The sequence below is a fragment of the Bubalus kerabau genome, chromosome 9, assembly GCF_029407905.1.
Source record: "Bubalus kerabau isolate K-KA32 ecotype Philippines breed swamp buffalo chromosome 9, PCC_UOA_SB_1v2, whole genome shotgun sequence".
Lineage (NCBI taxonomy): Eukaryota > Metazoa > Chordata > Mammalia > Artiodactyla > Bovidae > Bubalus > Bubalus kerabau.
In genome coordinates this window covers 89,029,845-89,057,312 of record NC_073632.1, presented here as the reverse complement: position 1 = coordinate 89,057,312, position 27,468 = coordinate 89,029,845, and the positions used below count along the sequence as shown (strand labels likewise).

The window sequence follows — 27,468 nt, the reverse complement described above, 5'->3', positions numbered from 1 at the left end:
GAGCAGAAAACCTTTTGTAAAGTAAGTGCTTGATTACACTGAACTCCCCCTTCGCCAAAATCTTATATATTGACCCACTGCCTCTTCTCTCACTCCCACGAGGGCTTCCCTGGTGGCTCAGATGGTAAAGCATCTGCCTGCAAAGTAGGAGACCTGGGTTCGACCCCTGGGTTGGGAGGATCCCCTGGAGAAGGAAATGGCAACTCATTCCAGTCCTCTTGTGTGAAAAATCCCATGGATGCAGGAGCCTGGCAGGCTACAGTTCATGTGGTCACAAAGAGTAGAACACAACTAGGTGACTTCACTTTCACTTTCGCTGCCTCTTTGGGGTGGTCTTTCAGAGCATTTGAGATGTGTCTCCAGGGCTGCAGTCCTCATTTCTCCCCCAAATAAAGCTTAACTCTACACATGGACATCACCAGATGCTCGATATTGATATCAGATTGATTAAATTCTTTGTAGCTGAAGATGGCAGAGAAGGCAATGGCACCCCACTCCAGTACTCTTGCCTGGAGAATCCCAGGGACGGGGGAGCCTGGTGGGCTGCCGTCTATGGGGTCACACAGAGTTGGACATGACTGAAGTGACTTAGCAGCAGCAGCAGCCAAAGATGGAGAAGCTCTACACAGTCAGCAAAAATAAGACCAGGAACTGATTTTGGCTCAGATCATGAACTCCTTATTGAAAAATTCAGACTTAAATTTAACAACATAGGGAAAGCCTTTGACTATGCTAAATCCTTTGAGTTTGTGAATCACAACAAACTGTGGAAAATTCTTACAGAGATGGTAATACCAGACCACCTTACCTGCCTCCTGAAAAACCTGTATGCAGGTCAAGAAGCAACAGTTAGAACTGGACATGGAAAAACAGACTGGTTCAAAATTGGGAAAGGAGTATGTTCTCTGATAGCTCAGTTGGTAAAGAATCTGCCTGCAATGAGGGAGACCTGGGTTTGATCCCTGGGTTGGGAAGATCCCCTGGAGAAGGGAAAGATTACCCACTCCAGAATTCTGACTTGGAGAATTCCATGGACTATGTACTCCATGGGGTTGCAAAAAGTCGGACAGTACTGAGCGACTTTCACTTTCACTTTCATGTCAAGGCTGTATATTGTCAGCCTGCTTATTTAACTTATATGCAGAATACATCATGAGAAATGCCGGGCTGGATGAACCAAAGCAGTAATCAAGACTGCTGGGAGAAATATCAATAACCTCAGATATGTAGATGACACTACCCTTATGGCAGAAAGCAAAGAGGAACTAAAGAGCCTCCTGATGAAAGTAAAAGAGGAGAGTGAAAAAGTTGGCTTAAACCTCAACATTCAAAAAACGAAGATCATGACATCCAGTCCCACCACTTCATGCAAATAGATGGGGAAACAATGGAAACAGAGACAGACTTTATTTTCTTGGGCTCCAAAATCACTGTGGACAATGACTACAGCCATGAAATTAAAAGATGCTTGCTCTTTGGAAAAAAAGCAATGACAAACCTAGATAGCATATTAAAAAGAAGAGACATTACTTTGCCAACAAAGGTCCGTCTAGTCAAAGCTATGGTTTTCCCAGTAGTCATGTACAGATGTGAGAGCTGGACCATAAAGAAGGCTGAGCATCAAAGAATTGATGCTTTTGAACTGTGGTGTTGGAGAAGACTCTTGAGAGTCCCTTGGACTGCAAGGAGATCCAACCAGTCCATCCTAAAAGAGATTAGTCCTGAACGTTCATTGGAAGGACTGATGTTGAAGCTGAAACTCCAATACTTTGGCCACCTGATGTGAAGAGCTGACTCATTTGAAAAGACCCTGATGCTAGGAAAGATTGAGGGCAGGAGGAGAAGGGGATGACAGAGGATGAGATGGTTGGATGGCATCACCAACTTAATGAAGATGAGTTTTGAGTAGACTCCGGGAGTTGGTGATGGACAGGGAGGCCTGGTGTGCTGTGGTCCAAGGGGCCGTGAAGAGTCGGCCACAACTGAGCAACTGAACTGAACGACTGAACAACAACAAAACTTAACTCGAAACTCTCTAGTTGTGTGTCTTTTTTAGTCGACAGAGCTTCACTGAGATTGAAGCCCATCTGAATTGCGCTTTCAACCTTGGTTAATCATTCCAAGTTTCTGACTTCAGATTTCTCAAGCATTCATTTCACTGGTTTCACCTGTCTTAGGCCACTGTTTTCAATTGCAGTGGTTCTCCAAGTTTGGTGTTCAGACCAGCAAAACCAGCATCATGTAGAACTTGGTTAGAAATGCAAATTCTGGAGCTCCAACCTGAATTGGGACTCCAAGGCTGACAACCACAGTTCCAAACACACCCTGGACCTTGGGTGGGTGGGAGTTGGGCGGGTGGGTGGGAGAGGCTGAGAATGATCTGGGTGTTTCCATGCCACCCGCTGGATGGTCCGCCTGCGGTGTCTGTATTGGGCTCCAGGTCCACGATTCCACCCAGGCTGCTCAGTAGCGTACCTTCTCTGGGCGGTTTCTGGAAGCGTCCTGCAGCTTGAACGGAGAGGCGCTCCCACGGGTCCCTGAACCAGACTAGTTTCTTCTCCCTCGAGAGGATAATCTAGGAGGCTGAGAGGAGCAGGCTCAGGGCAGGCTTTGGGGTAATATTGGCCTCCTTAGTTATGCAAGACAGAGCTGCAGACCTCCTGGGGTCATTCTGTTCCAGGGCCCGAACCGCGGCCACTCCCATACCAGCGGGGAGGGTGCCTTTTTTCTAAGGCAGCTTGGTCAGGTGACCGTGGCGGCTCTTACTTAGCCGGGGACGCGGAAGGACGAGCTTTCGGAGGCCGCGGGAGAGCGTCCAGGACGGGGGCTGCGAGGCTATGCGAGCCCCGAAGCTGCCCGGGCCGACGCTCCCGCTGCTGATCCTGCTGCTTCTGCTGCCGCCGCCGGGTTCCGCGGACGGCCCCGCGCCCTTCGACCCGACTTGGGAGTCCCTGGACGCCCGCCAGCTACCCGCCTGGTTCGACAAGGCCAAGTTCGGCATCTTTATCCACTGGGGCGTGTTCTCCGTGCCCAGTTTCGGGAGCGAATGGTTCTGGTGAGCACGCCTCCCTCAGTCTCCGCTAATCCCTCTTTGCACCCCACTGGCCTGCAGCTGGGACCCAGACCTCCAGCCTTTGAGGGTTTGTCTCTTAGTTTCACCTCCTGCTGTTTGAGCCGCGCTTTGCATTTCCGGGTGTTACGTTTATGATTTACTGGGTAAGTGGTTGGTGCTGGGTGAACGCTGAATTTTTCTTCCGTGTGACTTCAAGAGTCAGACACTTGATGTGGCTCTGGCTTCTCAGCTTCTTGGTAGTTGTACTTCTCAGTTCTTATCACTCTGCAGCCATCGACAGAATAAAATAGCAGAAAAGTAATGGGCTTGTGTGGGGGTCGTAGGAGGAAGCTCTGGGCCTAAACCGTCCTTGTCCTTCGAACTGCAGACTCGCTCCATTGCTGTTCTGCTGCTACTTGTCAATTGTCAGTTGTTCTGCCACGAAGCAGGGTTTAAGCATAAATTCATGGGTATGTGAGACTTCTGTTCACTTGGGCATTCACTGGCTTTTTAACCTTAAAATGTTACCACATGTAGCCCAAGGAAAAATTTAAAAAATGACTCTAGAATATTAACCCTAAGAAACTCCAATTATTAACAGATCGCTATGTGAAAAGTTATGAACAAAGCTAGTGGAGGTGGTGGAATTCCAGCTGAGCTAATCCTATAAAAGATGGTGCTGTTAAAGTGCTGCACTCAATGAATCAGCAAATTTGAAAAACTCAGCAGTGGCCACAGGACTGGAAAATGTCAGTTTTCATTCCAATCCCAAAGAAGGGCAATGCCAAAGAATGTTCAAACTACCGCACAATTGTGCTCATTTCACATGTTAGCAAGATTATGCTCAAAATCCTTTGAGCTAGATTTCAGCAGTACATGAACCAAGAACTTACAGATGTACAGGTCGGATTTAGAAAAGGCAGAGGAACCAGAGATCAAATTGCCAACATCCACTGGATCTCAGAGAAAGCAAGGAAATTCCAGAAAAACATCTACTTCTGCTGCATTGACTATGCTAAAGCCTTTGGGTGCTTCACAGAGAACTGGAAAATTCTTAAAGAGATGGGAATACCAGACCGCCTTACCTACTTCCTGAGAAATCTGTATGCAGGTCAAGAAGCAACAGTTAGAACCAGACATGGAACAATGGACTGGTTTAAAATTGGGAAAGGAGTATGACAAGGTTGTATGTTGTCACCCTGCTTTTTAACTTATATGCAGAGTACATCATGAGAAATGCCAGACTGGATGAATCACAAGCTGGAATTAAGACTGCTGGGAGAAATATCAATCTCAGATACGCAGATGATCCCACTCTAATGGCCGGAAGTGAAGAGGAACTAAAGTGCCTCTTGATGAGGGTGAAAGAGGAGAGTGAAAAAGGTGTTGAAATTCAACATTAAAAAAAACTAAGATCATAGCATCTGGTCCGTTTATGGCAAATAGATTGGGAGAAATGGAAACAGTGACAGATTTTATTTTCTTGGGCTCCAAAATCACTGTGGACAGTGACTGCTGCCTTGAAATTAAAAGATGCTTGCTCCTTGGAAGGAAAGCTATGATAAACCTAGACAGCATATTAAAAAGCAAGAGATATCAGTTTACCAACAAAGGTCCATCTAGTCAAAACTATGGTTTTCCCAGTAGTCACGTATGGATGTGAGAGTTGGACCATAAAGAAAGCTGAGTGCTGAAGAATTGATGCTTTTGAACTGTGGTGTTGGAGAAGGTTCTTGAGAGTCCCTTGGATGCAAGAGATCAAACCAGTCAATCCTAAAGGAAATCAATCCCGAATATTCATTGGAAGGACTGTGGCTGAAGCTCCAATACTTTGGCCACTTAATGTGAAGAGCTGACTCATTGGAAAAGACCCTGATGCTGGGAAAGAGTGAAGGAAAAAGGAAAAGGGGGTGGCAAAGGATGAGATTGTTAGATACCATCACTGACTCAATGGACATGGATTTGAACAAACTCAGAGATAGTGGAGGTCAGGGTAGCCTGGCATGCTGCAGTCCGTGGGGTTGGAAAGAGCTGGACACAACTTAGCGACTGAACAAAATGTGAAAAGTGGGCTTGCCTGGTGGCTCAGTGATAAAGAATCCCCCTGCCAGTGCAGGAGACACTGGCTTGATCCCTGGGTCAGAAAGATCCCCTGGAGAAGGAAATGGCAACCCACTCCAGTATTCTTGCCTGGAAAATCCCATGGACAGAGGAGCTTGGCGGGCTACAGTCCATGGGGTCTCAGAAAGATGTGGACACGACTTAGCAATTAAACAACAGCAACAACATGTGAAAAGTGGTGCACAAAAAAATTGCTCTTTAGATTTTACCTTGAGAGCCATACCTTTACAGCTTTAAGTGTCTCACATCTTTCTTGATTAAATACTTCAGGTATGTTAAGTTCTTCAAGATAGAAATGTTACTACATATATGTATGCATAATACACATATATACACATAAATAATATATTCCTAAGTAAGATAAGAAAATAAACAATGAATATTTAAACCTACGTTATACTATATACATAATGTACAACAAATTTAATTCATACGATATATATTCCATATGACAACTATAAAAAAAACACCCAGTGTGAGAGTTGTGAATTAAGTTTTATTTGGGGCAAAATGAGGACTGTGACCTAGGAGACTGCCTCTTAGAGAGCTCTGTGGAACTGCTCTGAAGACGTAAGGGTGGAGGTCAGTGTGTTGTTGTTGAGTTGCTAAGTTGTGTCCTACTCTTTGCGACCCCTTGGACGGTAGCCTACATTTGTGACCCCGAATCCTCTCTCCATGGGATTTCCCAGGCAAGAATACTAGAATAGGTTGCCATTTCCTTCTCTAGGGGATCTTCCCGTCCCAGGGATCAAACCCACATCTCCTGCATTGTAGGAAGTTTCCTTACCGCTGAGCTACCAGGGAAGCCGGAGGTCAGTATATATGTCATTTTTTGGTGAAAGGGGATATATGCAATCAGCACACATTTTGACACAAGGTTACTGCTAGTCACAAGAAGGCCACTGCTCGTCACCAGGAACGGACGTCTCCCTTAATGATTTTAGTGCTTTTCTAGCTATGAGAAACATGCAAGAAATTGGGCTCATAAAATCTTCTGAAAATATCTGACTATCTGAAAGGCTGTTCTGGCAGTTTTTCCTAATCTCCACCCTGTCCTTTCAGGGTGTGTTGAAAGTCAGCAACTACAGTGGCTAAGGACTTCATTCTTATAGAATCAGATGGCAAGTGACAATTTTTAGTTGGCTGATACAATACAGAGTATAAATTATATATTGTATTACACTGTAAACATTTACACTATAAACATTGTACCACTTTCTATGAAGACACTGACTTTCTGCAACCAGTAACTTTTCTTATTCAGTTAGGCCAATTGATGTAAAAGAACTGCATAAGCTATGGAGTACTATTCATATACTCTTTTGAAATCAACTTGTAAAATATGGGACTCTCTCTTTCCATAACCTGTATTACCAAATATATTTGCTTCAGGATATTATAAATCTTTCTTTGTAAGCTTTGTGCTGTGAGGCATTTTGAATTTATTTTTGAAACGTTTTGATTAGCAAGGTGTTGCGGTCCTTTAATGGACTGGAACCTGGTGGTCTGGAGTTGACGATAAGAAAGTGAAAGAACTCCCTGGGTTATGCAGAGAACCAATAAAGTCCTAGGACAGGGCTTGTACCACTCATGTAGGCACAGGGCGTCCTCTCGAAGAGGTCTTGAAAGCCTGGGCAGGAAAGTGAGCTCGGCAGGCTTCCATGCTTCAGAGAATCAGCCAGAAAGAGAGATAGAGAAAGAGACAGAGAGAGAGAGAGAAAGATAAGGACACGGGGACCCAAGTCTCTGGTGGAACAAGGGTGCTTTATTGAACTTTGTGTGAGTATATATACTGTTTTACAAGGTAGCTTCTTCAGATAAAGATCAAAAGACCAGACTTTACAAGTTACCAAGGAAACAAGGAGTAATAGAGGTCATAAAACCAGAAGACAATCCATATCAAAGAAAGAGGGTCGTAAATAATCACTTTTACCATATGGAAAAGCTAATGAAGGAAACCCTATGCATGCATTCCATCTCATGACCTCAGTCCTGGGAGCAGCATGCCACTCAGCTCGTTCCTGTTACCAGGAACTGATAAGGAACAGAGGGCTCACGAAAGACAGGAAACAGTACACAGGAATCCTACTGTTAAACATTCCCTGACAGCAAGGTACATAAATTAACAGATTTCTTCATCTTATATTGTGTGTGCTCACTCAGTCATGTCTGACTCTTTGTGACCCCATGGACCCACCAGGCTCCTCTGTTTTCATGGGATTCTGCAGGCAAGAATACTGGAGTGGGTTGCCATGCCCTCCTCTAGGGGATCTTCCCAACCCAGGGATTGAACCCGTGTCTCTTATGCCTCCTGCATTGGCAAGCAGGTTCTGTTAACCACTAGCACCTTTGTTCAACTGGGAAGATTAGGTAAATATACATTTGATGCTAGGAGAGGATTTGATGTTTGTTAGTTGAAACTAGTGCTCTGCACAAAACAACTAGTTTTGAGTCATCTTATTCTTTGTAATGGTTAACTTCTTGTTTTCTACAAATAAACACAAAGTTGTTTATTTTGACCTGGAACAATAAAGATAATTCTTATACAAAACAGAGTATATTTTTGATGGTCTGGAAGTGCAATAACCCTGTAGAAGATTCTTAATTATCTATAGTTTCCCTTTTTATCTCCTCTAAATCTCTGATCTCACTCGATTTGACCTGGGGCAGTCAACAGCAGAGATGAGTATATTTGACTATCCTTAATGGCAGCTCAAAAACAAATATAAATGGTGGGCTGTTTACTGTAAGTGCTTCTTCTCATCTTTATTACTATGAAATTTGAGAAGTGACTCTAGACTATAATAGAGAATGAAGGTTCAAATTAGATGTGCTCGGAAAAAAATAGAAATCTCTTATCTTTTAACTTTCTGACTCTCCCAGTTTCTCTTTTGCAGTTCCATTTAAAAGATAAAAATGCATCATGGATCAATTAGGATACTTTCACTTGAAGGTACAGAAAACTCAAATAAAAGATATAATAATAGGAGCTTATTACTATACATAATAAGAAATTTAGAAGTACTTGGCTCAGTGATGAAATCAAAGTCCTGGGCTCTTTGTCATCCTCAGCCTGTTAACTTGTCCTGTCATGGTGACATGATGGTGTCCAGGCATCACATCACACAGCCTTGTCCAAAGGCAGATTGTATCTCCTTCTACTAGAGAGGAGACCATTCCCAAAATCTCCCAAGTTGGCTTCCCCTCCAGTTCCATTGGCCAGCATGGGTCAGGTGTCCATGTGGTAGCTGTGATGGAAGCTAGGAAAGTATGTATCTGACTCTTGGGCAGGTAAAGAATAGTGCCTGTGACACAGTATGTCCTTCAGCAAAGCCTTCTCAGCAGAAAGAACCTCCTGGTCATCTTTGGAGATCTAGTGCTGATTATGAATTTGTTCATCCAGTAAAAACACTCTTATGAAAGGAGTAGTGAAAGGAAGAATAAAAGATGGGTCAGAGGGGGGACCTGCATCTATTTCATGACCATGAGCTTACTGCCATGTTTATATAAAATGCTAATCTAAAAATTATACTTTGAGGATTTCTCTGGTGGTCCAATGGTGAAGACTCCACACTCCTGGTGTGGGGGCCTGGGTTCCATAGCTGGTCAGGGAACTAGATCCCATATGCTGCAACTAAGAGTTCGCATGCCGCAACTAAAGATCCTGCATGCTGTGACTAACATCCAGGGCAGCAAAATAAATAAATAAATAGTTTTCTTTTTTTAAGTTGTGTTTTCAATGTTGTTTTCCTTCTGAAGCTCTGCTTAGGCAGTTGAGGCCCCACTGCTCAGAATAAGTGCATATAATCAGTAATCCTTGAAGACTGAGTCAGTATATTAAAATAACAGCATCTTCTTAATTTTACTGTCATTTCCTCCCCAACTTGTTCCCTGCTAGTGAATATAATACATTTATGTTATATTTTATGCACTTTGTCTTCTTTTGAAGACCTCATCATTTATGTTACAAAGGACTAATTATGTATACTCCATGTTGCAATCTAAAAGTGAAGAATTAAGAGCAAATGGGTGACTTGTTTGCTTAGAATGTTCTGGTTGATAAGCTGAGTAGAGTTCACAGAGGGATAGATGGAAGACTATGGAAGTTTATGTAAGCTTTCCTTAAGTGAAGTCAGACTAAATGGGGAAGTTAGGAAGGGAATCTTAGTAACATCTGAACAAGGGAGAATTTTAGTAAAGGGAGTTATAGTTGACCCTTGAATAGCACAAGTTTGGTCTTCTTTTATATGTATTTTTTTTTAATAAACACATAATTGGCCCTCCATATTCAAAGGATTTGCATCTCTGGATTTAACCAACCTCAGACAGAAATTTTCACCTACGTTTGCTTGAATCTGCAGATGCCCAAACTGCAGATCTGGAGGGCAGGCTGTAGTATGCCATTTTATGTAAGGGACTTGAGTACTCACAGATTTTAGTATGTGCTGAGAAACATGGGACTCATTCTCTATGAATACTGAGGGATACCTATATTTCAAGTGTTCATGTGTATGCTACTTATATGCTGTTTCCTTCATCCCCCTAGGTGGTACTGGCAAAAGGAAAAGATACCAGCTTATGTGGACTTTATGAAAAATAATTACCCTCCTGATTTCACATATGAAGATTTTGGACCACTATTTACAGCAAAATTTTTTGATGCAAACCAGTGGGCAGATATTTTACAGACTTCTGGTGCCAAATACGTTGTCTTAACTTCCAAACATCATGAAGGTGAGTAAGAACAACATCTGCAAACACTGACAGTGGTTAGAATGTGAAGTAGTTCTTTTGGGAGAAGAAACTAAAGCAAGGTCATCCACATGAAAACAGAGTTTTCTCTTAGGAGCAATCCTAAGTGGCTACTGACATTTGCTTGTAATTTAAGAGATCACATGTTTCCCCAATTAAGAAGCATTAAGAAAAAGAAAAAAAGGAGCATTAAGTATGCAGAAAGATCATAATCTCCACATATAGAAAAAAATGGAAACTGATCGCATTTTATTATATGCATATTTAACAATTTCTAAGTAATGCAAGATTTGATTAAAGCCTTTTGAAGGGGAATGCGGTTTGCAGGTCAAAGTTTACAACTGAATTGAATTCTTTGCATTTTCTTCTCACCTCTGTAATGCATTCTGGGAAGGTAACCTGGGGATTATTTGCTATTGTCTTACATCATGACCTACACACAAGGTGGTGCTTTTGGTCAACTCTTATATGACCCAGTTGAGGAAAGGCTGCTATTGATGAAAATGACACGGGCCACCTGAAAGGAACAGGACTGCAAGGCTGTAATGATGCCCAGAAATATCAGAGATGGTGGAAGAATATCTAAAAAGAAACAGAGTGGTTGAATCACGGTTCTCCAGAGAAATAGAGCTAACAGGAAGATAGAGCTATTATAGAGGAAGTATAAGTATTATACAGGAAATAGAGCTATTATACAGGAAGTATAATATGTATAGATTTATCATAAGAAACTGGCTCATGCAACTATGGAGGCTGAGAAGTCCAGACCCAAGACAGCCAGTTATATAGTTCCAGTCTGAGCCCAAAGGCATCAGGAACAGGAGAGCAGATAATACAAGTACCTGTCCAAATCTAAGTTAAAAGGCAGGAGAAGACTAATGTCTCAGCTCAAAGACATACAGAGAAAACAATTTTTCTTTTTAATTAAAAAACAAAAAACACGACTCCTTAAACTTTCCTGCTTTTTTTTTTCTTTCTTTTTGGCTACAATGCACGGCATACAGGATCTTAGTTCCCTGACCAGGGATTGAACCCATGCCCCCTGCAGTGGAAGTGGGAAGTCTTAACCACTGGACCACCAGGAAAGTCTGAAGAATTCTTTCTTAACCAGCCTTTTATTCTATTTAGGCCTTCAATGGATTGGATGAGGCCCACCACTTCGGGTGGGCAATCTGCTTTACTCAGTCTAACTATTCATATGTTAATTTCCTGTAGAAACACCTTCAGGAACATATCCTGAATGATGTTTAACCAAATTTCTGGGCACCCTGTGGCCCAGGCAAGTTAACACATAAGATGAACCATTAAAGTGATCTTACATTAATAGGATAGAATCTACCCATTATCATTCCTGTATCTACAAGATCAAGGAAACATCAGCACGTTATTATTCTTCCAACAGCATGTTAATAATTAGATAATCTGGACCTCTCTGATGGTCCAGTGGTTAACAATCTGTCTGCCAATGCAGGGGATGCAGGTCCAATCCTTGGTCCGGGAAGGTCCCACATGCCTTGGGGCAACTAAGCCAGAGTTTAGAGCCCTCAAGCTGCAACTCCTGAAGCCCATGTGCCCTAGAGCTCTAGCTCCACAACAAGAGAAGTCACCTCAATGAGAAGCCTAAGTACCACGACTAGAGAGCAGCCCCTACCAGCTGCAACTAGAGAAAGGCCCGTACATAGCTAGAGAAAGGCCCATACATAGCAACAAAGACCCAGTGCAATCAAAGATAAATAATTAGATGATTTGTTTGCATTGGAATAAAAAAAATTGTCTCATTGTTTTCTGCAGCAGTGCGTGGGGGATTACGAGGGAAGAATGAAAACTCAAAATAAGGAATCAGGATATTTTTCCTTTTGGCCACAGTCCAGTGGCTTAATGATTTTTTTCCTGCAGGCGTTTCTCAGGCTGAGATGGATACTTAGGACATGTTGATGTCTAGAACTTCTCCAGGCTATATGGTACAAAGTATTACTTAGCTTATTTAAAAACATAGCAAAACAACTCTTAATCATGCTGTGAGGACAAATGATGTAGCCCACATTTATACACTTTCTAGGACCATATTGTTGGAAGTTTTCATGCCTATAGAAGAGACCCTGCTGAGCCCAGTTAGGCTGGAAGACCACTGTGTGAGCTTCTGGTGGTGCTACTGAACTGAAGACCCAAAGTGGTTTTAGCACTGCCAGACATTAGGGCCTGCCAAGTTGAGACATATGGAATAAGACTTTAAATATCACTGACAGTGCTTTGAAGCTTACTGCAAACATCTTTAGAACCGGTGTGAGCTCTTTTAAAAGTTTCTTCAAAATGAATCCAAAGAGTGTGTCCATCTTCAGTTCAGTTCAGTTCAGTTGCTCAGTCGTGTCTGACTCTTTTGCGACCCCATGAACTGCAGCACGCCAGGCCTGTCTGTCCATCACCAACTCCCGGAGTTCACCCAAACCCATGTCCATCGAGTCGGTGATGCCATCCAACCATCTCATCCTCTGTCATCCCCTTGTCCTCCTGCCCTCAGTCTTTCCCAGCATCAGGGTCTTTTCAAATGAGTCAGTTCTTCGCATCAGGTGGCCAAAGTATTGGAGTTTCAGCTTCAACATCAGTCCTTCCAATGAAAATTCAGGACTGATCTCCTTTAGGATGGACTGGTTGGATCTCCTTGCAGTCCAAGGGATTCTCAAGAGTCTTCTCCAACACCACAGTTCAAAGGCATCAATTCTTCGGCGCTCAGCTTTCTTTATAGTCCAACTCTTGCATCCATACATGACCACTACAGGACCACTGGAAAAACCATAGCCTTGACCAGATGGACCTTTGTTGGCAAAGTAATGTCTCTGCTTTTTAATACACTGTCTAGGTTGGTCATAACTTTCCTTCCAAGAAGTAAGTGTCTTTTAATTTCATAGCTGCAGTCACCATCTGCAGTGATTTTGGAGCCCAGAAAAATAAAGTCAGCCACTATTTCCACTGTTTCCCCATCTATCTGCCATGAAGTGATGGGACCAGATGCCACGATCTTCGTTTTCTGAATGTTGAGCTTTAAGCCAACTTTTTCACTCTCCTCTTTCACATTCATCAAGAGGCTCTTTAGTTCTTCTTCACTTTCTGCCTTGGACTTGTCCTAATTTATAAAAGTAAAGTGTTACACCAAACACCTTAGGTATGTTGGTTCACAAACATTCCTTTAGATTTTAGTAGGACAGTAACAATGTATTCATGTTCCTAGATCCTAATTAAGATTTTGAGGCTTTTATATTATTCCTTAAGTATTTCAATTTATATAGTGCTTCTATGGTTTTTATATAGAAAAGCCAGCAATCTAAACGCAAATTCCTTTTAAAATATAAATTATTTCACAGTGCTTATGTAATGGCATTCTTCTTATCCATTTAGTTGGTAGATAATTCACTTTTAGGTAATTTAAAGCACAACATCCAAGCTTATGATTTTAGAGTAGGATGAGATTACAGATGGTGGGTACATTTCAAGTATAGAACTACTAGGGAAGAGTGCCTTACCCCCGACCTGGGTTAAATGAATAATGAGGGTAAAGGAGATTTACTCCTGAACATGGAGTATCAGTGTTCTATGAATCATACTATAATAAAATAATTCTAAAATCAGGGAATATACTCTTTGATTTAGAAGGCAGGAATCATGCAGGAGTGCATCTATGGTTTTTCCCTATAAGTGGTCACAGTCATTGTTTAGAATAGTGGATTTGGAAGATGTTCCCATCTCAGCTATGATCTGCTAATGTTGATTGTGATTTTGTACTAGACCCTGTGCTAGCCATTGGCTGAGGATATAACAGGGAACACTGCAGACATGACACTGTCCCTCCAGGAGCTTATCATCTAAGAGGGAGAAAGATCAAACTATACAGACCTTATTTTCTTGGGCTCCAAAATCACTGGCAACCCACTCCAAAAGCTATGGTTTTTCCAGTAGTCATGTATGGATGTGAGAGTTGGACCATAAAGAAGACTGAGCGCCGAAGAATTGATGCTTTCAAATTGTTGTGCTGGAGAAGACTCTTGAGAGTCCCTTGAACTGCAAGGAGATCAAACCAGTCAATCCTAAAGGAAATCAGTCCTGAATATTCATTGGAAGGACTGATGCTGAAGCTCCAATATTCTGACCACCTGATGTGAAGAGCTGACTCATTGGAAAAGACTGTGATGCTGGAAAAGATTGAAAGCAAAAGGAGAAGGGGATGACAGAGGATGAGATGGCTAGATAACATCACTGATTTAATGGACACAAATCTGAGCAAACTTCGGGAGATAATGGAAGTTCTCGTCCGGTAGTCCATGGGGGTCACAAAGAGTTGGACACGACTTAGCCACTGAACAACAACAATGGGGTGCCCTGAGAAGTACTTTAAAAAATCTTGGTTCTACTTTGTTTAAATTCTCATTTGTTAGGGACCTCTCTGGTGGCTAACACTCAGTGCTCTCAATGCAGGGGAACCAGGTTTGAGCCCTGGTCAGGGAACTAGAGCCCACATGCCATAACTAAGAGTATTGCATGCTGCAACTAAGCATTCCTGCATGCAGTGACTAAGGCCCTGTGCAGCCAAATAAATACATAAAAATATTTTTTAAATTCTCATTTGTTTCTTGCATGAAAGCAAAATATATACTAAGGAAAAAAATGGTCATAAAACAGATGTTCGTAGAAACTGATTTATATGTCATGTGTACTGCCTCTATAACTTGGTGTTGGTATGGGTGCACATTTACTAGAACAGAGTTGATATATATGCTTACAGAGGCTTTTAATATAATGTTGCAGGCTTCACCTTGTGGGGCTCAGAGTACTCGTGGAACTGGAACGCAGTAGACGTGGGGCCGAAGAGGGACATCATCAAGGAACTTGCAGTTGCGGTTAGGAACAGAACTGACCTGCGCTTCGGGCTGTACTACTCCCTTTTTGAGTGGTTTCATCCGCTCTTCCTTGAGGATGAATCCAGCTTGTTCCAGAAACGACAATATCCAGTGTCTAAGATGCTGCCTGAGCTCTATGAGTTAGTGAACAAGTATCAGCCAGAGGTGCTCTGGGCAGATGGCGATGGAGGGGCCCCAGATACCTACTGGAAAAGCTTAGACTTCCTAGCCTGGTTGTACAATGAGAGGTGTGTGTGCTACTAGACTGCTGTCATGAGATTCCTAATACCTGTATAACATTAGTTCTTGCTTCTTGAAATATTCCCCTTCAGGCTTGTTTGTGACATGGGTAGAAAATCATTATAAATAATGCATATTAGATATATCAATATTTACTCAAAATATCAAGAGTTACAAGAACACTGGAATATTCTTAACAAGAATTAGTTAGCAAGAATACTGGAGTGGGTTGCCATTTCCTTCTCCAGGGGATCTTCCTGATCCGGGAATTGAACCCATGTCGCCTGCACTGGCAAGTGGATTCTTTACCATTGAGCCACCTGGGAAGCCCTAAGAGTTACAAATCAGGAGTCAAATATAGCTCAACAGTCTAATTTTGAATTGAGACTAAAAAAAAAAATCACAGCATCAAGAACTCTGAAGACGAATTTTGTAGGTCCCCATTTTTATCACCTCTCTGGGCAATGCTGTTCATCCATCACTGTTTCTCATGCTGTGCTTTTCAGTTCCTCTCATTGCTTCTTCGCATCCTCTTACATTTGATAATCTTTGCTGCTTGGACGTCACCCTTGTCTGTCTCTTTTCCTTCATCGTCAGCATTTCACCTCTTCCTGTTCTTTCCTTTTGTTTTCTAGCATGTTCCAGGCTGCCCCATTAGAACAGGGAGTTCTGACTAAGCTCCTCTGTAAGGCTCACACTATATGGACCAAATTGGTGTCTGTATCTCGAAAGTACTTGGTATTGTGCTGTGAAGTTAGGGAGAGTCCTGCTAGTGTTCTCTGGGCCCACAGGGGATGCACAGACAAATCCTCTGGAGAGCTCTTGGTACATAACCGCAGTTTCTCTAGGTACTCCCTTCTAAAAGGAAATACTGGGAGTCCTCCACTTCAGTTTGTGAACCAAAACAATCCCCTCTAAATGGAGAAGTGCAGGAGGTACCACCTGCTATGATGAATAATGTTGTGGGAATATTTTATGCCACAGTGAATTCCATCCATAACAGTCAACTTTGCTGAGATCTTCAATATTAGGCACAATTGTAAGAGAAAGAGACTAGGGGAGAACGTTTAAATAATAGTAAAACTCTTTTAATTGTTGTGTGTGCTGGGCATACATAGGTGTCTTACATAGATTGTGTCAGTCGCTCAGTTGTGTCTGACTCTTTGCGACCCCATGGACCGTAGCCCTCCAGGCTCCTCTGTCCATGGGATTCTCCAGGCAAGAATACTGGAGTGGGTAGCCATTCCCTCTTCCAGGGGATCTTCCCAACCCAGGGATCGAACCTGTGTCTCCTGCGGTGGCAGGAGGATTCCTTACTGTCTGAACCACCAGGGAAGCCCAAGTTCTGTTCTAATAACAGATGAAGAAATTGATTATTCAGAGGAATTAGGTAATTTGCTCTAGGACAAGGAGCTTAGCAAGTAACAGGCCAGGACTACAACTTCCTCAGGTCTAGCTTACTTCAAAATCATGGGGTTTGTATTATATTTGACTATGGTTATTTTCTAAGAGTGGATTTCAGTCAGACCTCTTTTCAGTGACGTTGCTTTTATGTAAATTTTTTTTATCATCCTTTTCATTTCAGCCCAGTTCGGGACACAGTGGTCACCAATGACCGTTGGGGAGCTGGTAGCATTTGTAAGCATGGTGGCTACTATACGTGTAGTGATCGTTATAACCCAGGACATCTTTTGCCACACAAATGGGAAAACTGCATGACAATAGACAAGTTTTCCTGGGGCTACAGGAGGAATGCGGGAATCTCTGACTATCTCACAATTGAAGAATTGGTGAAGGTACAGTAAAATGTCTGGTGACCATCACAGTCATATTCATAATAGTGTACACGTGTGAGAATTATGTTTCTAAACTGTATGACTCAACGGCCTGGAAACACAGGACATGACTCTTTTTTTCCTATGTGTGTTCTCTTAGATAGTGATTAATGATGGAATTGTTTTCTTCCTCTTAAGAACTATATTTATTCTTAATTTTTAAGCAACTTGTACAAACAGTTTCATGTGGAGGAAATCTCTTGATGAATATTGGACCCACACAAGATGGCACCATTTCTGCAATTTTTAAGGAGCGATTGAAGCAAATGGGAATCTGGCTTAAAGTCAATGGAGAAGCCATCTATGAAACCAATGCTTGGAGATCCCAGAATGACACGGTCACCCCAGATGTATGGTAAGTACTATTTGATAGAAGAAGGCATTTAACATTTCTCAGAGATAAAGAGAACAGTATAATAAAGAGGAAATTGGATGAATGCCCACCTATACAAAATATTTTATTTACTTAAAATCAGCGTAAACAATTATTTATCAAGTTGAGCTGAAATAATTGCTAGATTCCTTCTAACAGTGGATAAATTTTAGGGAGAAATAAAATTTCTTACAAAAATTGTAGATAATTTAGAAAAATGAAAAAAAAAAAAGTGCTGAGTGGTTAATCCAAAAGAGACTTTTGGTTTAGTCAGGTAAATTCTAACTTTTGCAGGTGTTACATCTCATCAAATTAGCAGGAGGTGCCATAGGGCAGGAAAAATATATTCTAATAAATCTAAACCTGAACTTCCTTTAAAATTAATTGTCTCAACTGGCTAAATTTTAACTAGTATCTCCTATAAAAGCATATGGTGGTTTCTGATGTAGGATCTTAACATACACAAATAAGAGTAGTTCTCCCTGGTAGCTCAGACTAAAGAATTCCCCTGCAATTCAGGAGACCTGAGTTTGATCCCTGGGTTGGGAAGATCCCCTGGAGGAGGGGTTGGCAACCCACTCCAGTATTCTTGCCTGGAGAATCCCATGGACAGAGGAGCCTGGCGGGCTGCAGTCCATGGGGTCACAAAGAGCCGGACACGACTGAGCGACTAAGCACAGCACAGTATTGGTGAAGCTCTAAAAGCTCACCTGTGTTACCACCAAAGCGAGTACAGCCTGGTCAAGCATATACCAAAAGATTAGACTAAATACTCTTCTTTGAACTTATGACTTCAATTGTCAATTCACTGAAGAAATTAAAGCAAGGCAGTCTACACAGAAGCAGCTGACTGTAAAATTTTAGAATACTGGATCTGGGAGAAGCCATAATGAGAACTCAGCACCAATCTTTCATTTTATAGAAGCTAGTTTTAAATTTGGCTTTAGAATTTGCTTCTGTGTTTATATTTGACCATGAGCGTGTCTGATCTGGAACTTGACAATTATTAAGAATTATTCCATTAAGTTTTCTTTCAATAAGTAAAGATAGAAGTCAAACTACTTAACAATCCCTATAAGGCTGTTGCCTGGCTCCACTGCACTGAGCCCAGGTGGCCACTCTCCCTGCCTCATCAGTGGAGCTCTCTCCCCACAGGTTCGTGTGTGTTTCCCCTCCTTGCTGCATCTTTAGATGGCTATCTAGACTCCCAAGGCCATCTTTGAAATCCTTTTCGTTTAAGCCCTGGCTCACTGTTGCTGTCCCCAGAACTTAATGTTAGTTGCTCAGTTGTGTCCGACTCTTTGCAACCCCATGGACTTAGCCCACCAGGCTCCTCTGTCCATGGGGTTCTCCAGACAAGAATACTGGAGAGGGTTGCCAGAACTACTCTTCATATAATTCTGACTGTGTATATTCACAGCTCTTCTAATTTGCTGGCCCCTCAGTTCTTGAGCTTCCCGAGTGATGCTAGTGGTAAAGAACCCACCTGCCATGCAGGAGACTTAAGAGATGCAGGTTCAATCCCTGGGTTGGGAAGATCCCCTAGGGGAGGGTATGGCAACCCACTCCAGTATTCTTGCTTGGACCATCCCATGGACAGAGGAGCCTGGCAAGCTACAGTCCATAGGGTTGCACAGAGTTGGACATGACTGAAGCGACTTAGCAGGCATGCAGTTCTTGTAGTTCCTTCTTTCTAGGGATCAGGTCCCCTTCTTTTGGTCGTACCTTAGACCTTGCATTTCCAGTATTTGTACTCCTTTCATGATCTCAGTCTGAATCATCCCACTAACTCCCTCCTCTTGTATTTCAGTTCACTTCAGCTTCCAAACGGCTCTTTAGAGAGAGTGGAGGTTGAAACAATCATTCATGGCCAGTGATTTAATCAATAGTGATTAATGAGGCCACCATAAAGAACCAAAAGAATGGGGTTCAGAGAGCTTCTGGATTGGTGGCAGTGCTGGGAGAGTGGGGCACCTGGGGAGGGTGTGGAAGCCCCCTGCCCCTCCCCACATACCTTGTCCTGTGCATCTTTTCCATCTGGCTGTTCCTGAGATACATCCTTTTATAATAGACCTGTAATCCAGGAAGTAGAATTCTGAGAGCTGCTCTAGCAAATTAGCTGAACTCAAGGAGGGGGTTGTAGGAACCTCCAATCTATAGCCTGTGGGTCAGAAGCCCACATGACAATCCGGACATGTGAGTGCTATCTAAATCTGGGGAGGGGGCAGTCTGGTAGGAGTAAACCCTGATCTTTGGAATGTGACACTGCTTCTGGGTAGATGGTGTCAGAATGGAGTCGAGCCGTAGGACGCCCAGCTGGTGCCTGAGAACTGCCTGGTGATGCGGGAACTTCTCCCCCACACCACACACTACACTGGGATTGGGGTCAGAATCCTTTTGGGTGCTTTTTATTGCTACCATGGGGCTATTTTTTCTTCCCTCTATTAAAGAAAACATTGGTAAATATTTACTAAATGGAGGTATCTCTGGAAGATAATTCTGAACCTGACCCATAAATAATGAGAAATATTACTATGCATTTTTTTTTTCTTAACCAGGTACACATCCAAACCTAAAGATAAGTTGGTCTATGCCATGTTTCTCAAATGGCCCGTATCAGGACAGCTCTTTCTTGCTCAGCCCAAAGCTACTCTGGGGGCAACAAAGGTAAGAGGGAATTTTGTCTTTATTGTTCCTTTAAATTGCTGACTAGAACACCCTGAGGAAGACATTAACTTTTAACTTCAAGGTGAGCCTTATATGTATTCCATTTACATCTCATGACAGTAATTTTAAAATGAGCTTTATCAATGGCAATGTTTGGCAAAAACTGTTGAAAATTTTGTTTCATTCCCCAGAAAACCAAGCCTATAAAACAGTTACATCATCTCCATGCTTATCAAAATATCTTCTCCACAGTCATGCTGTGTTGTTCAGATTCACTTCAGTTCAGTTCAGTTGCTCAGTCGTGTCCGACTCTTTGCGACCCCATGAATCGCAACACGCCAGCCCTGTCCATCACCAACTCCCAGAGTTCATTCAGACTCACATCCATCGAGTCGGTGATGCCATCCAGCCATCTCATCCTCTGTCGTCCCCTTCTCCTCCTGCCCCCCATCCCTCCCAGCATCAGAGTCTTTTCCAATGAGTCAACTCTTCTCATGAGGTGGCCGAAGTACTGGAGTTTCAGCTTCAGCATCATTCCTTCCAAAGAACACCCAGGGCTGATCTCCTTTAGAATGGACTGGTTGGATCTCCTTGCAGTCCAAGGGACTCTCACTGCATGCATCCAAAACTGACTCTTTTCATAAGACTGGAGTTCAGATTCTTCCCCTGACATATCACTCCAGAACACATCTGAATAAATGTAAGATGTCATGGCTCTACCATTTTAAGTTCTTAAAAAATTTGGAGGTTAAAGGTTAACCTTCCCTGCTGGCTCAGCAGTAAAGAATCTGCCTGCCATGCAAGAGATGCGGATTCAACTGAGGGTTTGACTCCTGGGTTGGGAATATCCTTTGGAGGAGGAAATGGCAACTCACTCCAGTATTTTTGCCTAGGAAATTCCATGGACAGAGGAGCCTGGTGCGCTACAATCCATGAGGTTGCAAAGAGTCAGACAGGACTGAGCGACTAAACAACAATAACAAAAGGTTAATCTAACAGTTGTGGCCATCAGCTCTGGCAATGAGTTCATTTCAATATATTTTATAACTTATTTTTAAGAAAATAAAAGTTTTCTGGGAGATGAATTGTCCAAATTCTTTTCCTTAAACCATTTTTCCATGTTTCATTTCTAACACTTGCAGCTGATCTGGCAGAAAAGGAGATAAAGAGTTCAAATCTGTTTATTTTTTTTTTTTCAAATCTTTTGTTTAACTGCAGCTTAGAGGCCTGGGCATAACATTACCTTTTAATTTTATCTACATTCTCTTTGTTGTTGTTTAGTCGCCAGTCATGTCCCTCTTTTGCAACCCCACAGACTGTAGCCCACCAGGCTCCTCTTTCCATGGGATTTTCCAGGCAAAATACTGGAGTGGGTTGCCGTTTCCTTCTCCAGGGGATCTTTCCAACCCAGAGATCAAACCAGCTTCTCCTGCACTGCAGGCACATTCTTTACTGCCGAGCCACCAGGGAAGCTTTGGCCGCCCTTAATACTGTTATTTGAAAGTCCGCGGGTTTTGTTTTTGTATTATTCTACATGGTAAACAAAGTTTTCTGGTTCAAAATAACCACAAATATATAGAAAACTACTTATTTAAATTCATTTTGTGTAAGACTAAGGATATAGAATAGTTACAGTAATAATAGATTGCACGTATGTACTGTTGATTAGTGGAGGTTACTGGGCCATCTGGGGAGGGAAGGTGGCTGGATAAGGAAGGTGAGCCTTTCCTTGAACATCCTGTGTCAGAGCCAGGCAGGCCTTAGTTGTGCAGTTGGTTCAAGAGTAATTTTCTCTACTCTGACACTATTCAGTCTATATGATTCTTCCTCAAATCCTGCACACTTTCGAGAGTAAGAAAGGAGCAAGAGAGATATATACATGCATTTGGATCATAAATTAAAGCAGTAAAACAATAAATTAAATTAATAAATTAATAAAATAAATTAAAGCGGTAAAATCATAAGTAAAAACAATGAATCTCCTGTCTACATCTCTCTTTAAAAAATGTCAACTGCTTCTTCCCAATACAGTGAGGAAGTCAGAGACACATATGGAGACATTTATGTGTATGTTTTAAATTTCAGGTTAAACTCCTGGGACATGGACAGCCCCTTCACTGGACACCTTTGAAGGAAAATGGCATTAAGGTAGACCTGCCTCAGCTAACCATTCATCAGATGCCCTGCCAGTGGGGCTGGGCTCTAGCACTAACTAATGTGACCTGATCTGCAGTAGAGTGCTTCCTCATGCGGGTATATCTAAGACTGGAATGTATATCAGGTTTCTGTAATTATAGCACATGGAGAAAGCAAATGTAAAATTGGCCAAGAATTTCCTAAATTACCCATGTAACTTTTAACTGTCCAATGCACTTTGCTATGTCTCTTCACACTGCATTTATTTCCATGTGTGAATCAGAGGTGGGGATCTTTGTTGTAGTGAGAAATTGGTGGTGGTAAGGACTGAATCATGTCTAATGCCAAATTCACATTTTGAAACTCTAAGCCTCAATGGGGCTTCCCTGGTGGCTCAGCGGTAAAGAATCCACCTGAAATGCATGGGACATGAGTTTGATCCCTGAGCTGGGAAGATCCCCTGGAGAAGGATGGGATTTGGAGATGTTAAAGAAGTAACTAAGGTTAAATGAAGACATCAGGGTGGGACCTTAATCCAATATGACTGGAGTCATAAGAAGAGGAAGAACAAGGATGGAAGCACACAGAGGAAAGACCATTTAAGGACACCGTGAGAAGGCGGCCAACTGCAAGCCAAGGAGAGGCCTCAAGAGAAACTAAACCTGCTGAAACCTTGGGCTTTCAGTCTGCAGAACTGTGAGAAAATAAGTTACTGTGGTTTAAGCACCCTGTCTGTGGTATTTAGGACAACTCTAGCAGACTAATAAGGGCGTCCCAGGTGACTCGGTGGTGAAGAATCCACCTGCCGAAGTGGGAGATGCTGGTTCAGTCCCCGGGTTGAGAAGATCCCCTGGGGGAGGGAATGGCTACCCACTCCAGTATTCTTGCCTGGAAAATTTCATGGACAGAGGAGCCTGGCGGGCTACGGCCCATGGAGTTGCAAAAGAGTCAGACACAACTTAGTGGCTAAACAACAACAACAAAGACTAACACAGGGTCATAGGTATATAATAAACTGGACTTAATGCTTATGCTTACAGTAACTGTCTTTTTATAAAAAAAATTTTGTCTTTTTCCTTCATGGTAATAAAACTGATATATTTACTATAGATATTTAAAAATATACAGAAATGCCTAAAGACAAAATCACTAAGGTCACCATTATTAATATTTTAGTATTTATTCTTCCAGGGTTTTTTTTGGGTGGAGGCAGGTGAGGGTATAGGATTGGAGGTGTGGGCTTATTTTGTAGGTGGGCTAATTTGAGGTCCAATTTAAATGAGTTTTTTTCTCCTGTATTTATTTGCCTTTAAGCAATTTGAAGTTGAAAACCTTTCTGAAAATTATTGTGTATTCAGATTTTCCCTAAGAATGACGCAAAATACTGATACTGATGTAAATTTAAAGAAACATTGATTAAAGAACTCACTTCCCTTAATAAAAGATGTTCCACAAAGTTAGATATTTAACTGAAGTGCTACAGGCTCCATTTTGTTATGTTAATCAAATGCAGATATCTCATTGTTCCCTGTAGACACTTCAAGTAGAGAGGTAAGTAAAACACTATTCACATTTATTTTCTAAAATCATCTTGAAGTTGAAAATATTAAAAAAAAAAAAAATTCATTGCTGAAGCTTCTACAACTACCAAAATTTTAAAACCATTCTAAAGTATTGACATGAATAAGTACTTTAAGAGTTCTAAATCCCAATTTCCATTTTATTAGAGGTCCAGTGAGGACAGATTTACATGATCCCCAACACTAGACCAAGAAAAAACAGAAAAAAGGAAAAAACTGTGAGTTAGAAGAATCTTAACATAAAAGTGAGGTCATCTGAAGCAAATCATTTTGAGATGAAAATCTGTCAGTCATTTAAATCTCTACCTTGTCCATAATGACCTTTACAAATAGAGAATATAGGGGGAAAATGGAGGTATATGGCAACCCACTCCAGTGTTCTTGCCTGGAGAATCCCAGGGACGGAGAAGCCTGGTAGGCTGCAGTCCATGGGGTCGCACAGAGTTGGACACGACTGAAGCGACTTGGCAGCAGCAGCAGCAAGTAAATTATAATTAGATATAGGGTTTAGTTAATGGATAGCTATGAGGAAGCTAAATGATAAAATACAGATCAGCATTCAGAGGTGCTGATAAAAAGCTTTGCTAATAACCATATATTATATATGGAACAGAATGAGACCTCAAATTTAACGTATATCTTGCTTATATGTGAAGTATACTGTAAGTGGGACTTGTAACAAGGATTTTAAAACAGTCCATCAAATTCTTAGAATTATCATTGTATGAAGGGCAAGAATTATAGTAAGGCTAATTAAAAATCAGATCTCTCATTACTTAGTTTAAGCCAATAGTTCTATTAGGTAGTTAGAATAGGAAACAGGAGTCCAGAATGGCGGTGGCTAAAAGACAAGAAAGAGAAAAGCCCGTGAAAATAGAATAAAGGAAGGTCCAAGGACCAGAGTGAGGACCTCAGGTAGAACAAACAACTCTCCTGGCTAGCCCAATTTGCATAGGGCAGGCCCAGGGGGAGAAAAAACCATATAAAAAGAGGAGCCAAAGGGCTGGGGGTCTCTCTCTCTCTCTCTCTCTCTCTCTCTCTCTCAATCCTGCATGCTGGGGCGCTCTTCTCTTCACGTCTTTGGGTCGACATGCCCTCATGCCTCAAAGATGGATTTTCCTGCTATTATCTAAATAAAATAGAACTGTAACATGGAGCTGTAGCACTGATTTGTCTAAGAGCTGTAACATGGTCCGTTCGAGACCTGAGAGCTATAACACGGTCTGTCCAAGACCCGAGAGCTGTGACACCTGGGCAAGATGCAGTATTTGGCTTTAATATCCATCACTCCAAATCTTTGTTGTGACGAGACAGAACCGAGGAGCATACACTCGCCTGACAGTTCTTATCCCCCACAACTGATTCTTTTCCCAGAGTTATTATATAGGCAAAAAATTGACTTGTTTTAAATTTCAGTAACATTGGATTTTTCTTTAATAATGAGAGAAATACTGAAGGCAAGCAAAACTAGATTGTTAGACTTGATATCACTTTAATAAGATTTTATCTCATTTTCTTATGAGTGCCATATTGAAACAACACAATTACTTTAAAAGTTCAGACTAATCAAATAAATGTGAATTAGGGCAACAGAAAACAAGACACATACTTTGCTTGCTGTTCATTTTTTATTTTGTAGGTTAAAGACTGGGTCAGATAAAAACCTTCCTAACTTGCAAACAAATAATTGTTCATATCGAATTTTTTTATATACACAGTAACAAACATATTTATACAAGTTTGAAGGAGAAAGTATAATTGTTTTAAGTAATCTCCATTTAACCAACTCACTAGAGTAACGGATGCTCTCCATTTTCTTGGAAAAGAATACTAATTGACACCTGGGCAAGATGCAGGCTTTCAGTTAGCAGGCTTCTGTCTAGTACATGCTTCACCTTGGTTTCCACTTGCTGCAATCAATTTGAAAGTGAAAAGTGAAAGTGGCTTAGCTGTGTCTGACTCTCTGCGATTCCATGAACTGTAACTCACCAGGCTCCTCTGTCCATGGAATTCTCCAGGTAAGAATACTGGACTGAGTTGCCAATTCCTTCTCCAGGGGATCTTCCCGACTCAGGGGTTGAACCTGGGTCTCCTGCATTGCAGGCGATTCTTTACCATTTGAGCCACCAGAAAAGCCCATGTCACAGGATATGTTTACCACCAGTTAGCTGAGTTTGTTACTGCGGTGGGTTGAATAGTACTCCCCAATAAATCATACCTACTCAAAAGCTCTCAAAAACTACTCAGAAGGCTTCTCTGATAGCTCAGTTGGTAAAGAATCCACCTGCAATGCAGGAGACCCTGGTTTGACTCCTGGCTTGGGAAGATCTGCTGGAGAAGGGATAGGTGGCCCACTCCAGTTTTCTTGGGCTTCCCCTGTGGCTTATCTGGTAAAGAATCTGCCTGCAATGTGGGAGACCTGGGTTCAATCCCTGGGTTGGGAAGATCCCCTGGAGAAGTGAAAGGCTACCCACTCCAGTATTCTAGCCTGGAGAATTCCATGGACTGTATAGTCCATGAGGTCACAAAGAGTTGGATACAACTAAGTGACCTTCACTTTCACTCAAAAGCTCAGAATGTGATCTTACTTAGAATCAGTGTTTTTGCACATGCAATTAAGAATTAAGGTAAGTTCTGAGGTAAGATCATAGTGGATGTGGAGTCACAAATATGTAGATGACCACATGAAGACAGGCAGAGACTGGAGTTATGAGGCTGAAAGTCAAGGAATATGTGGGGCCATCAGAAGCAAGAAGAGTCAAGGAAGGTTGGAAGGATTCTTCCTTGGAGTGTGCAGAGGGTACATGGCCCTGCTGAGCACTAGAATGGTAAGAGAATAAATTTCTGTAGTTTTAAGCCACACAGTTAGTGGTAATTTATTACAGCAATTCTAGGAAACTAACACAGTCACCAAACTGACTATCTTTGCTAATTTATGATAAATTTATGTTTTTATCATGTTATATAAGCAGATGAAATGAGTGTGAAGAGTTGTAGTTTCTGTGAAAACCAAGTTGAATACTTTGGAAAAGCTAGATGGAAGTGTGTTGCTTTCCCCATCCCCAATTTAAATGTATTGGTTAATTATTGGTAAAACAGTTGTAAAAGACTGGCCAGAAATGTACTAAAAATCCACAGGTATTCTGTACCAGTGTACAACTATATAACGTAACACATAGGATTTGTGTAAGACAAGTCAGAGAACGCTTATAAGCATACCTACAATGGGAAGGCAGAAAGGACCTGGGTACATCATTAAATAACTGGCAAATAAAGACGACTCGTGCTTTAAGTTAAAATATCTAAGAATATATGTGTTATTTTAAAAATGATATCCTGCTTTAAAAGACTTTTTGGATTAACCAAACAACTAAGGGGTCCAGATAAAAGGGCTCCTACTGTTCAATTAGAACACAAATTTGTAATGTCTAAGGCCAGTTAGCTTCAAATACATGTGGTTTTTTACCTTGTCATCTCTACAACTGCCACAACTCTACAGATGCAGATGATTCCAGGTGATAATTTTCTGATGATCAGCAATCTATCCTTACAAAGTCACACCTGTTCAGTCTCAAAATTTCCCTGTATGAAATCCTGGGTTAATTTTGCTGGAAGAGATGCATGCTCTATTACACTCACATTCACTCATTTTCCAAAATACAGTTTTCCGCCATCCTATTACATCATTATATTCTGACAAATTTTGAAAAGAAGTTTGTGTTCTCTCTACTTTCAGTTCAGTTCAGTCGCTCAGTAGTGTCCAACTCTTTGTGACCCCATGAACCGCAGCACGCCAGGCCTCCCTGTCCATCACCAACTCCCA

The 27,468-nt window shown here is 41.8% G+C and overlaps 1 protein-coding gene across 2 annotated transcripts; it reads left to right on the top strand.

Annotated features, from left to right (window-relative positions):
- Positions 1–2,653: 2,653 nt before the first annotated feature.
- FUCA2 (alpha-L-fucosidase 2) lies at positions 2,654–24,550 on the top strand. 2 transcript variants are annotated; one of them, XM_055535830.1, is made up of 7 exons: positions 2,654–3,055; positions 9,720–9,907; positions 14,723–15,062; positions 16,640–16,850; positions 17,054–17,244; positions 19,821–19,929; positions 20,823–20,973. In XM_055535830.1, exons 1-7 carry the CDS (start codon positions 2,838–2,840, stop codon positions 20,889–20,891), a joined length of 1,326 nt encoding a protein of 441 aa, XP_055391805.1. In that variant the 5' UTR covers positions 2,654–2,837; the 3' UTR covers positions 20,892–20,973. The 2 variants fall into 2 exon arrangements, with proteins under 2 accessions (XP_055391805.1, XP_055391804.1); XM_055535829.1 differs by lacking the exon at positions 20,823–20,973 and adding an exon at positions 22,015–24,550 and having other exon boundaries at positions 2,660–3,055.
- The last annotated feature ends 2,918 nt before the right edge of the window (positions 24,551–27,468 follow it).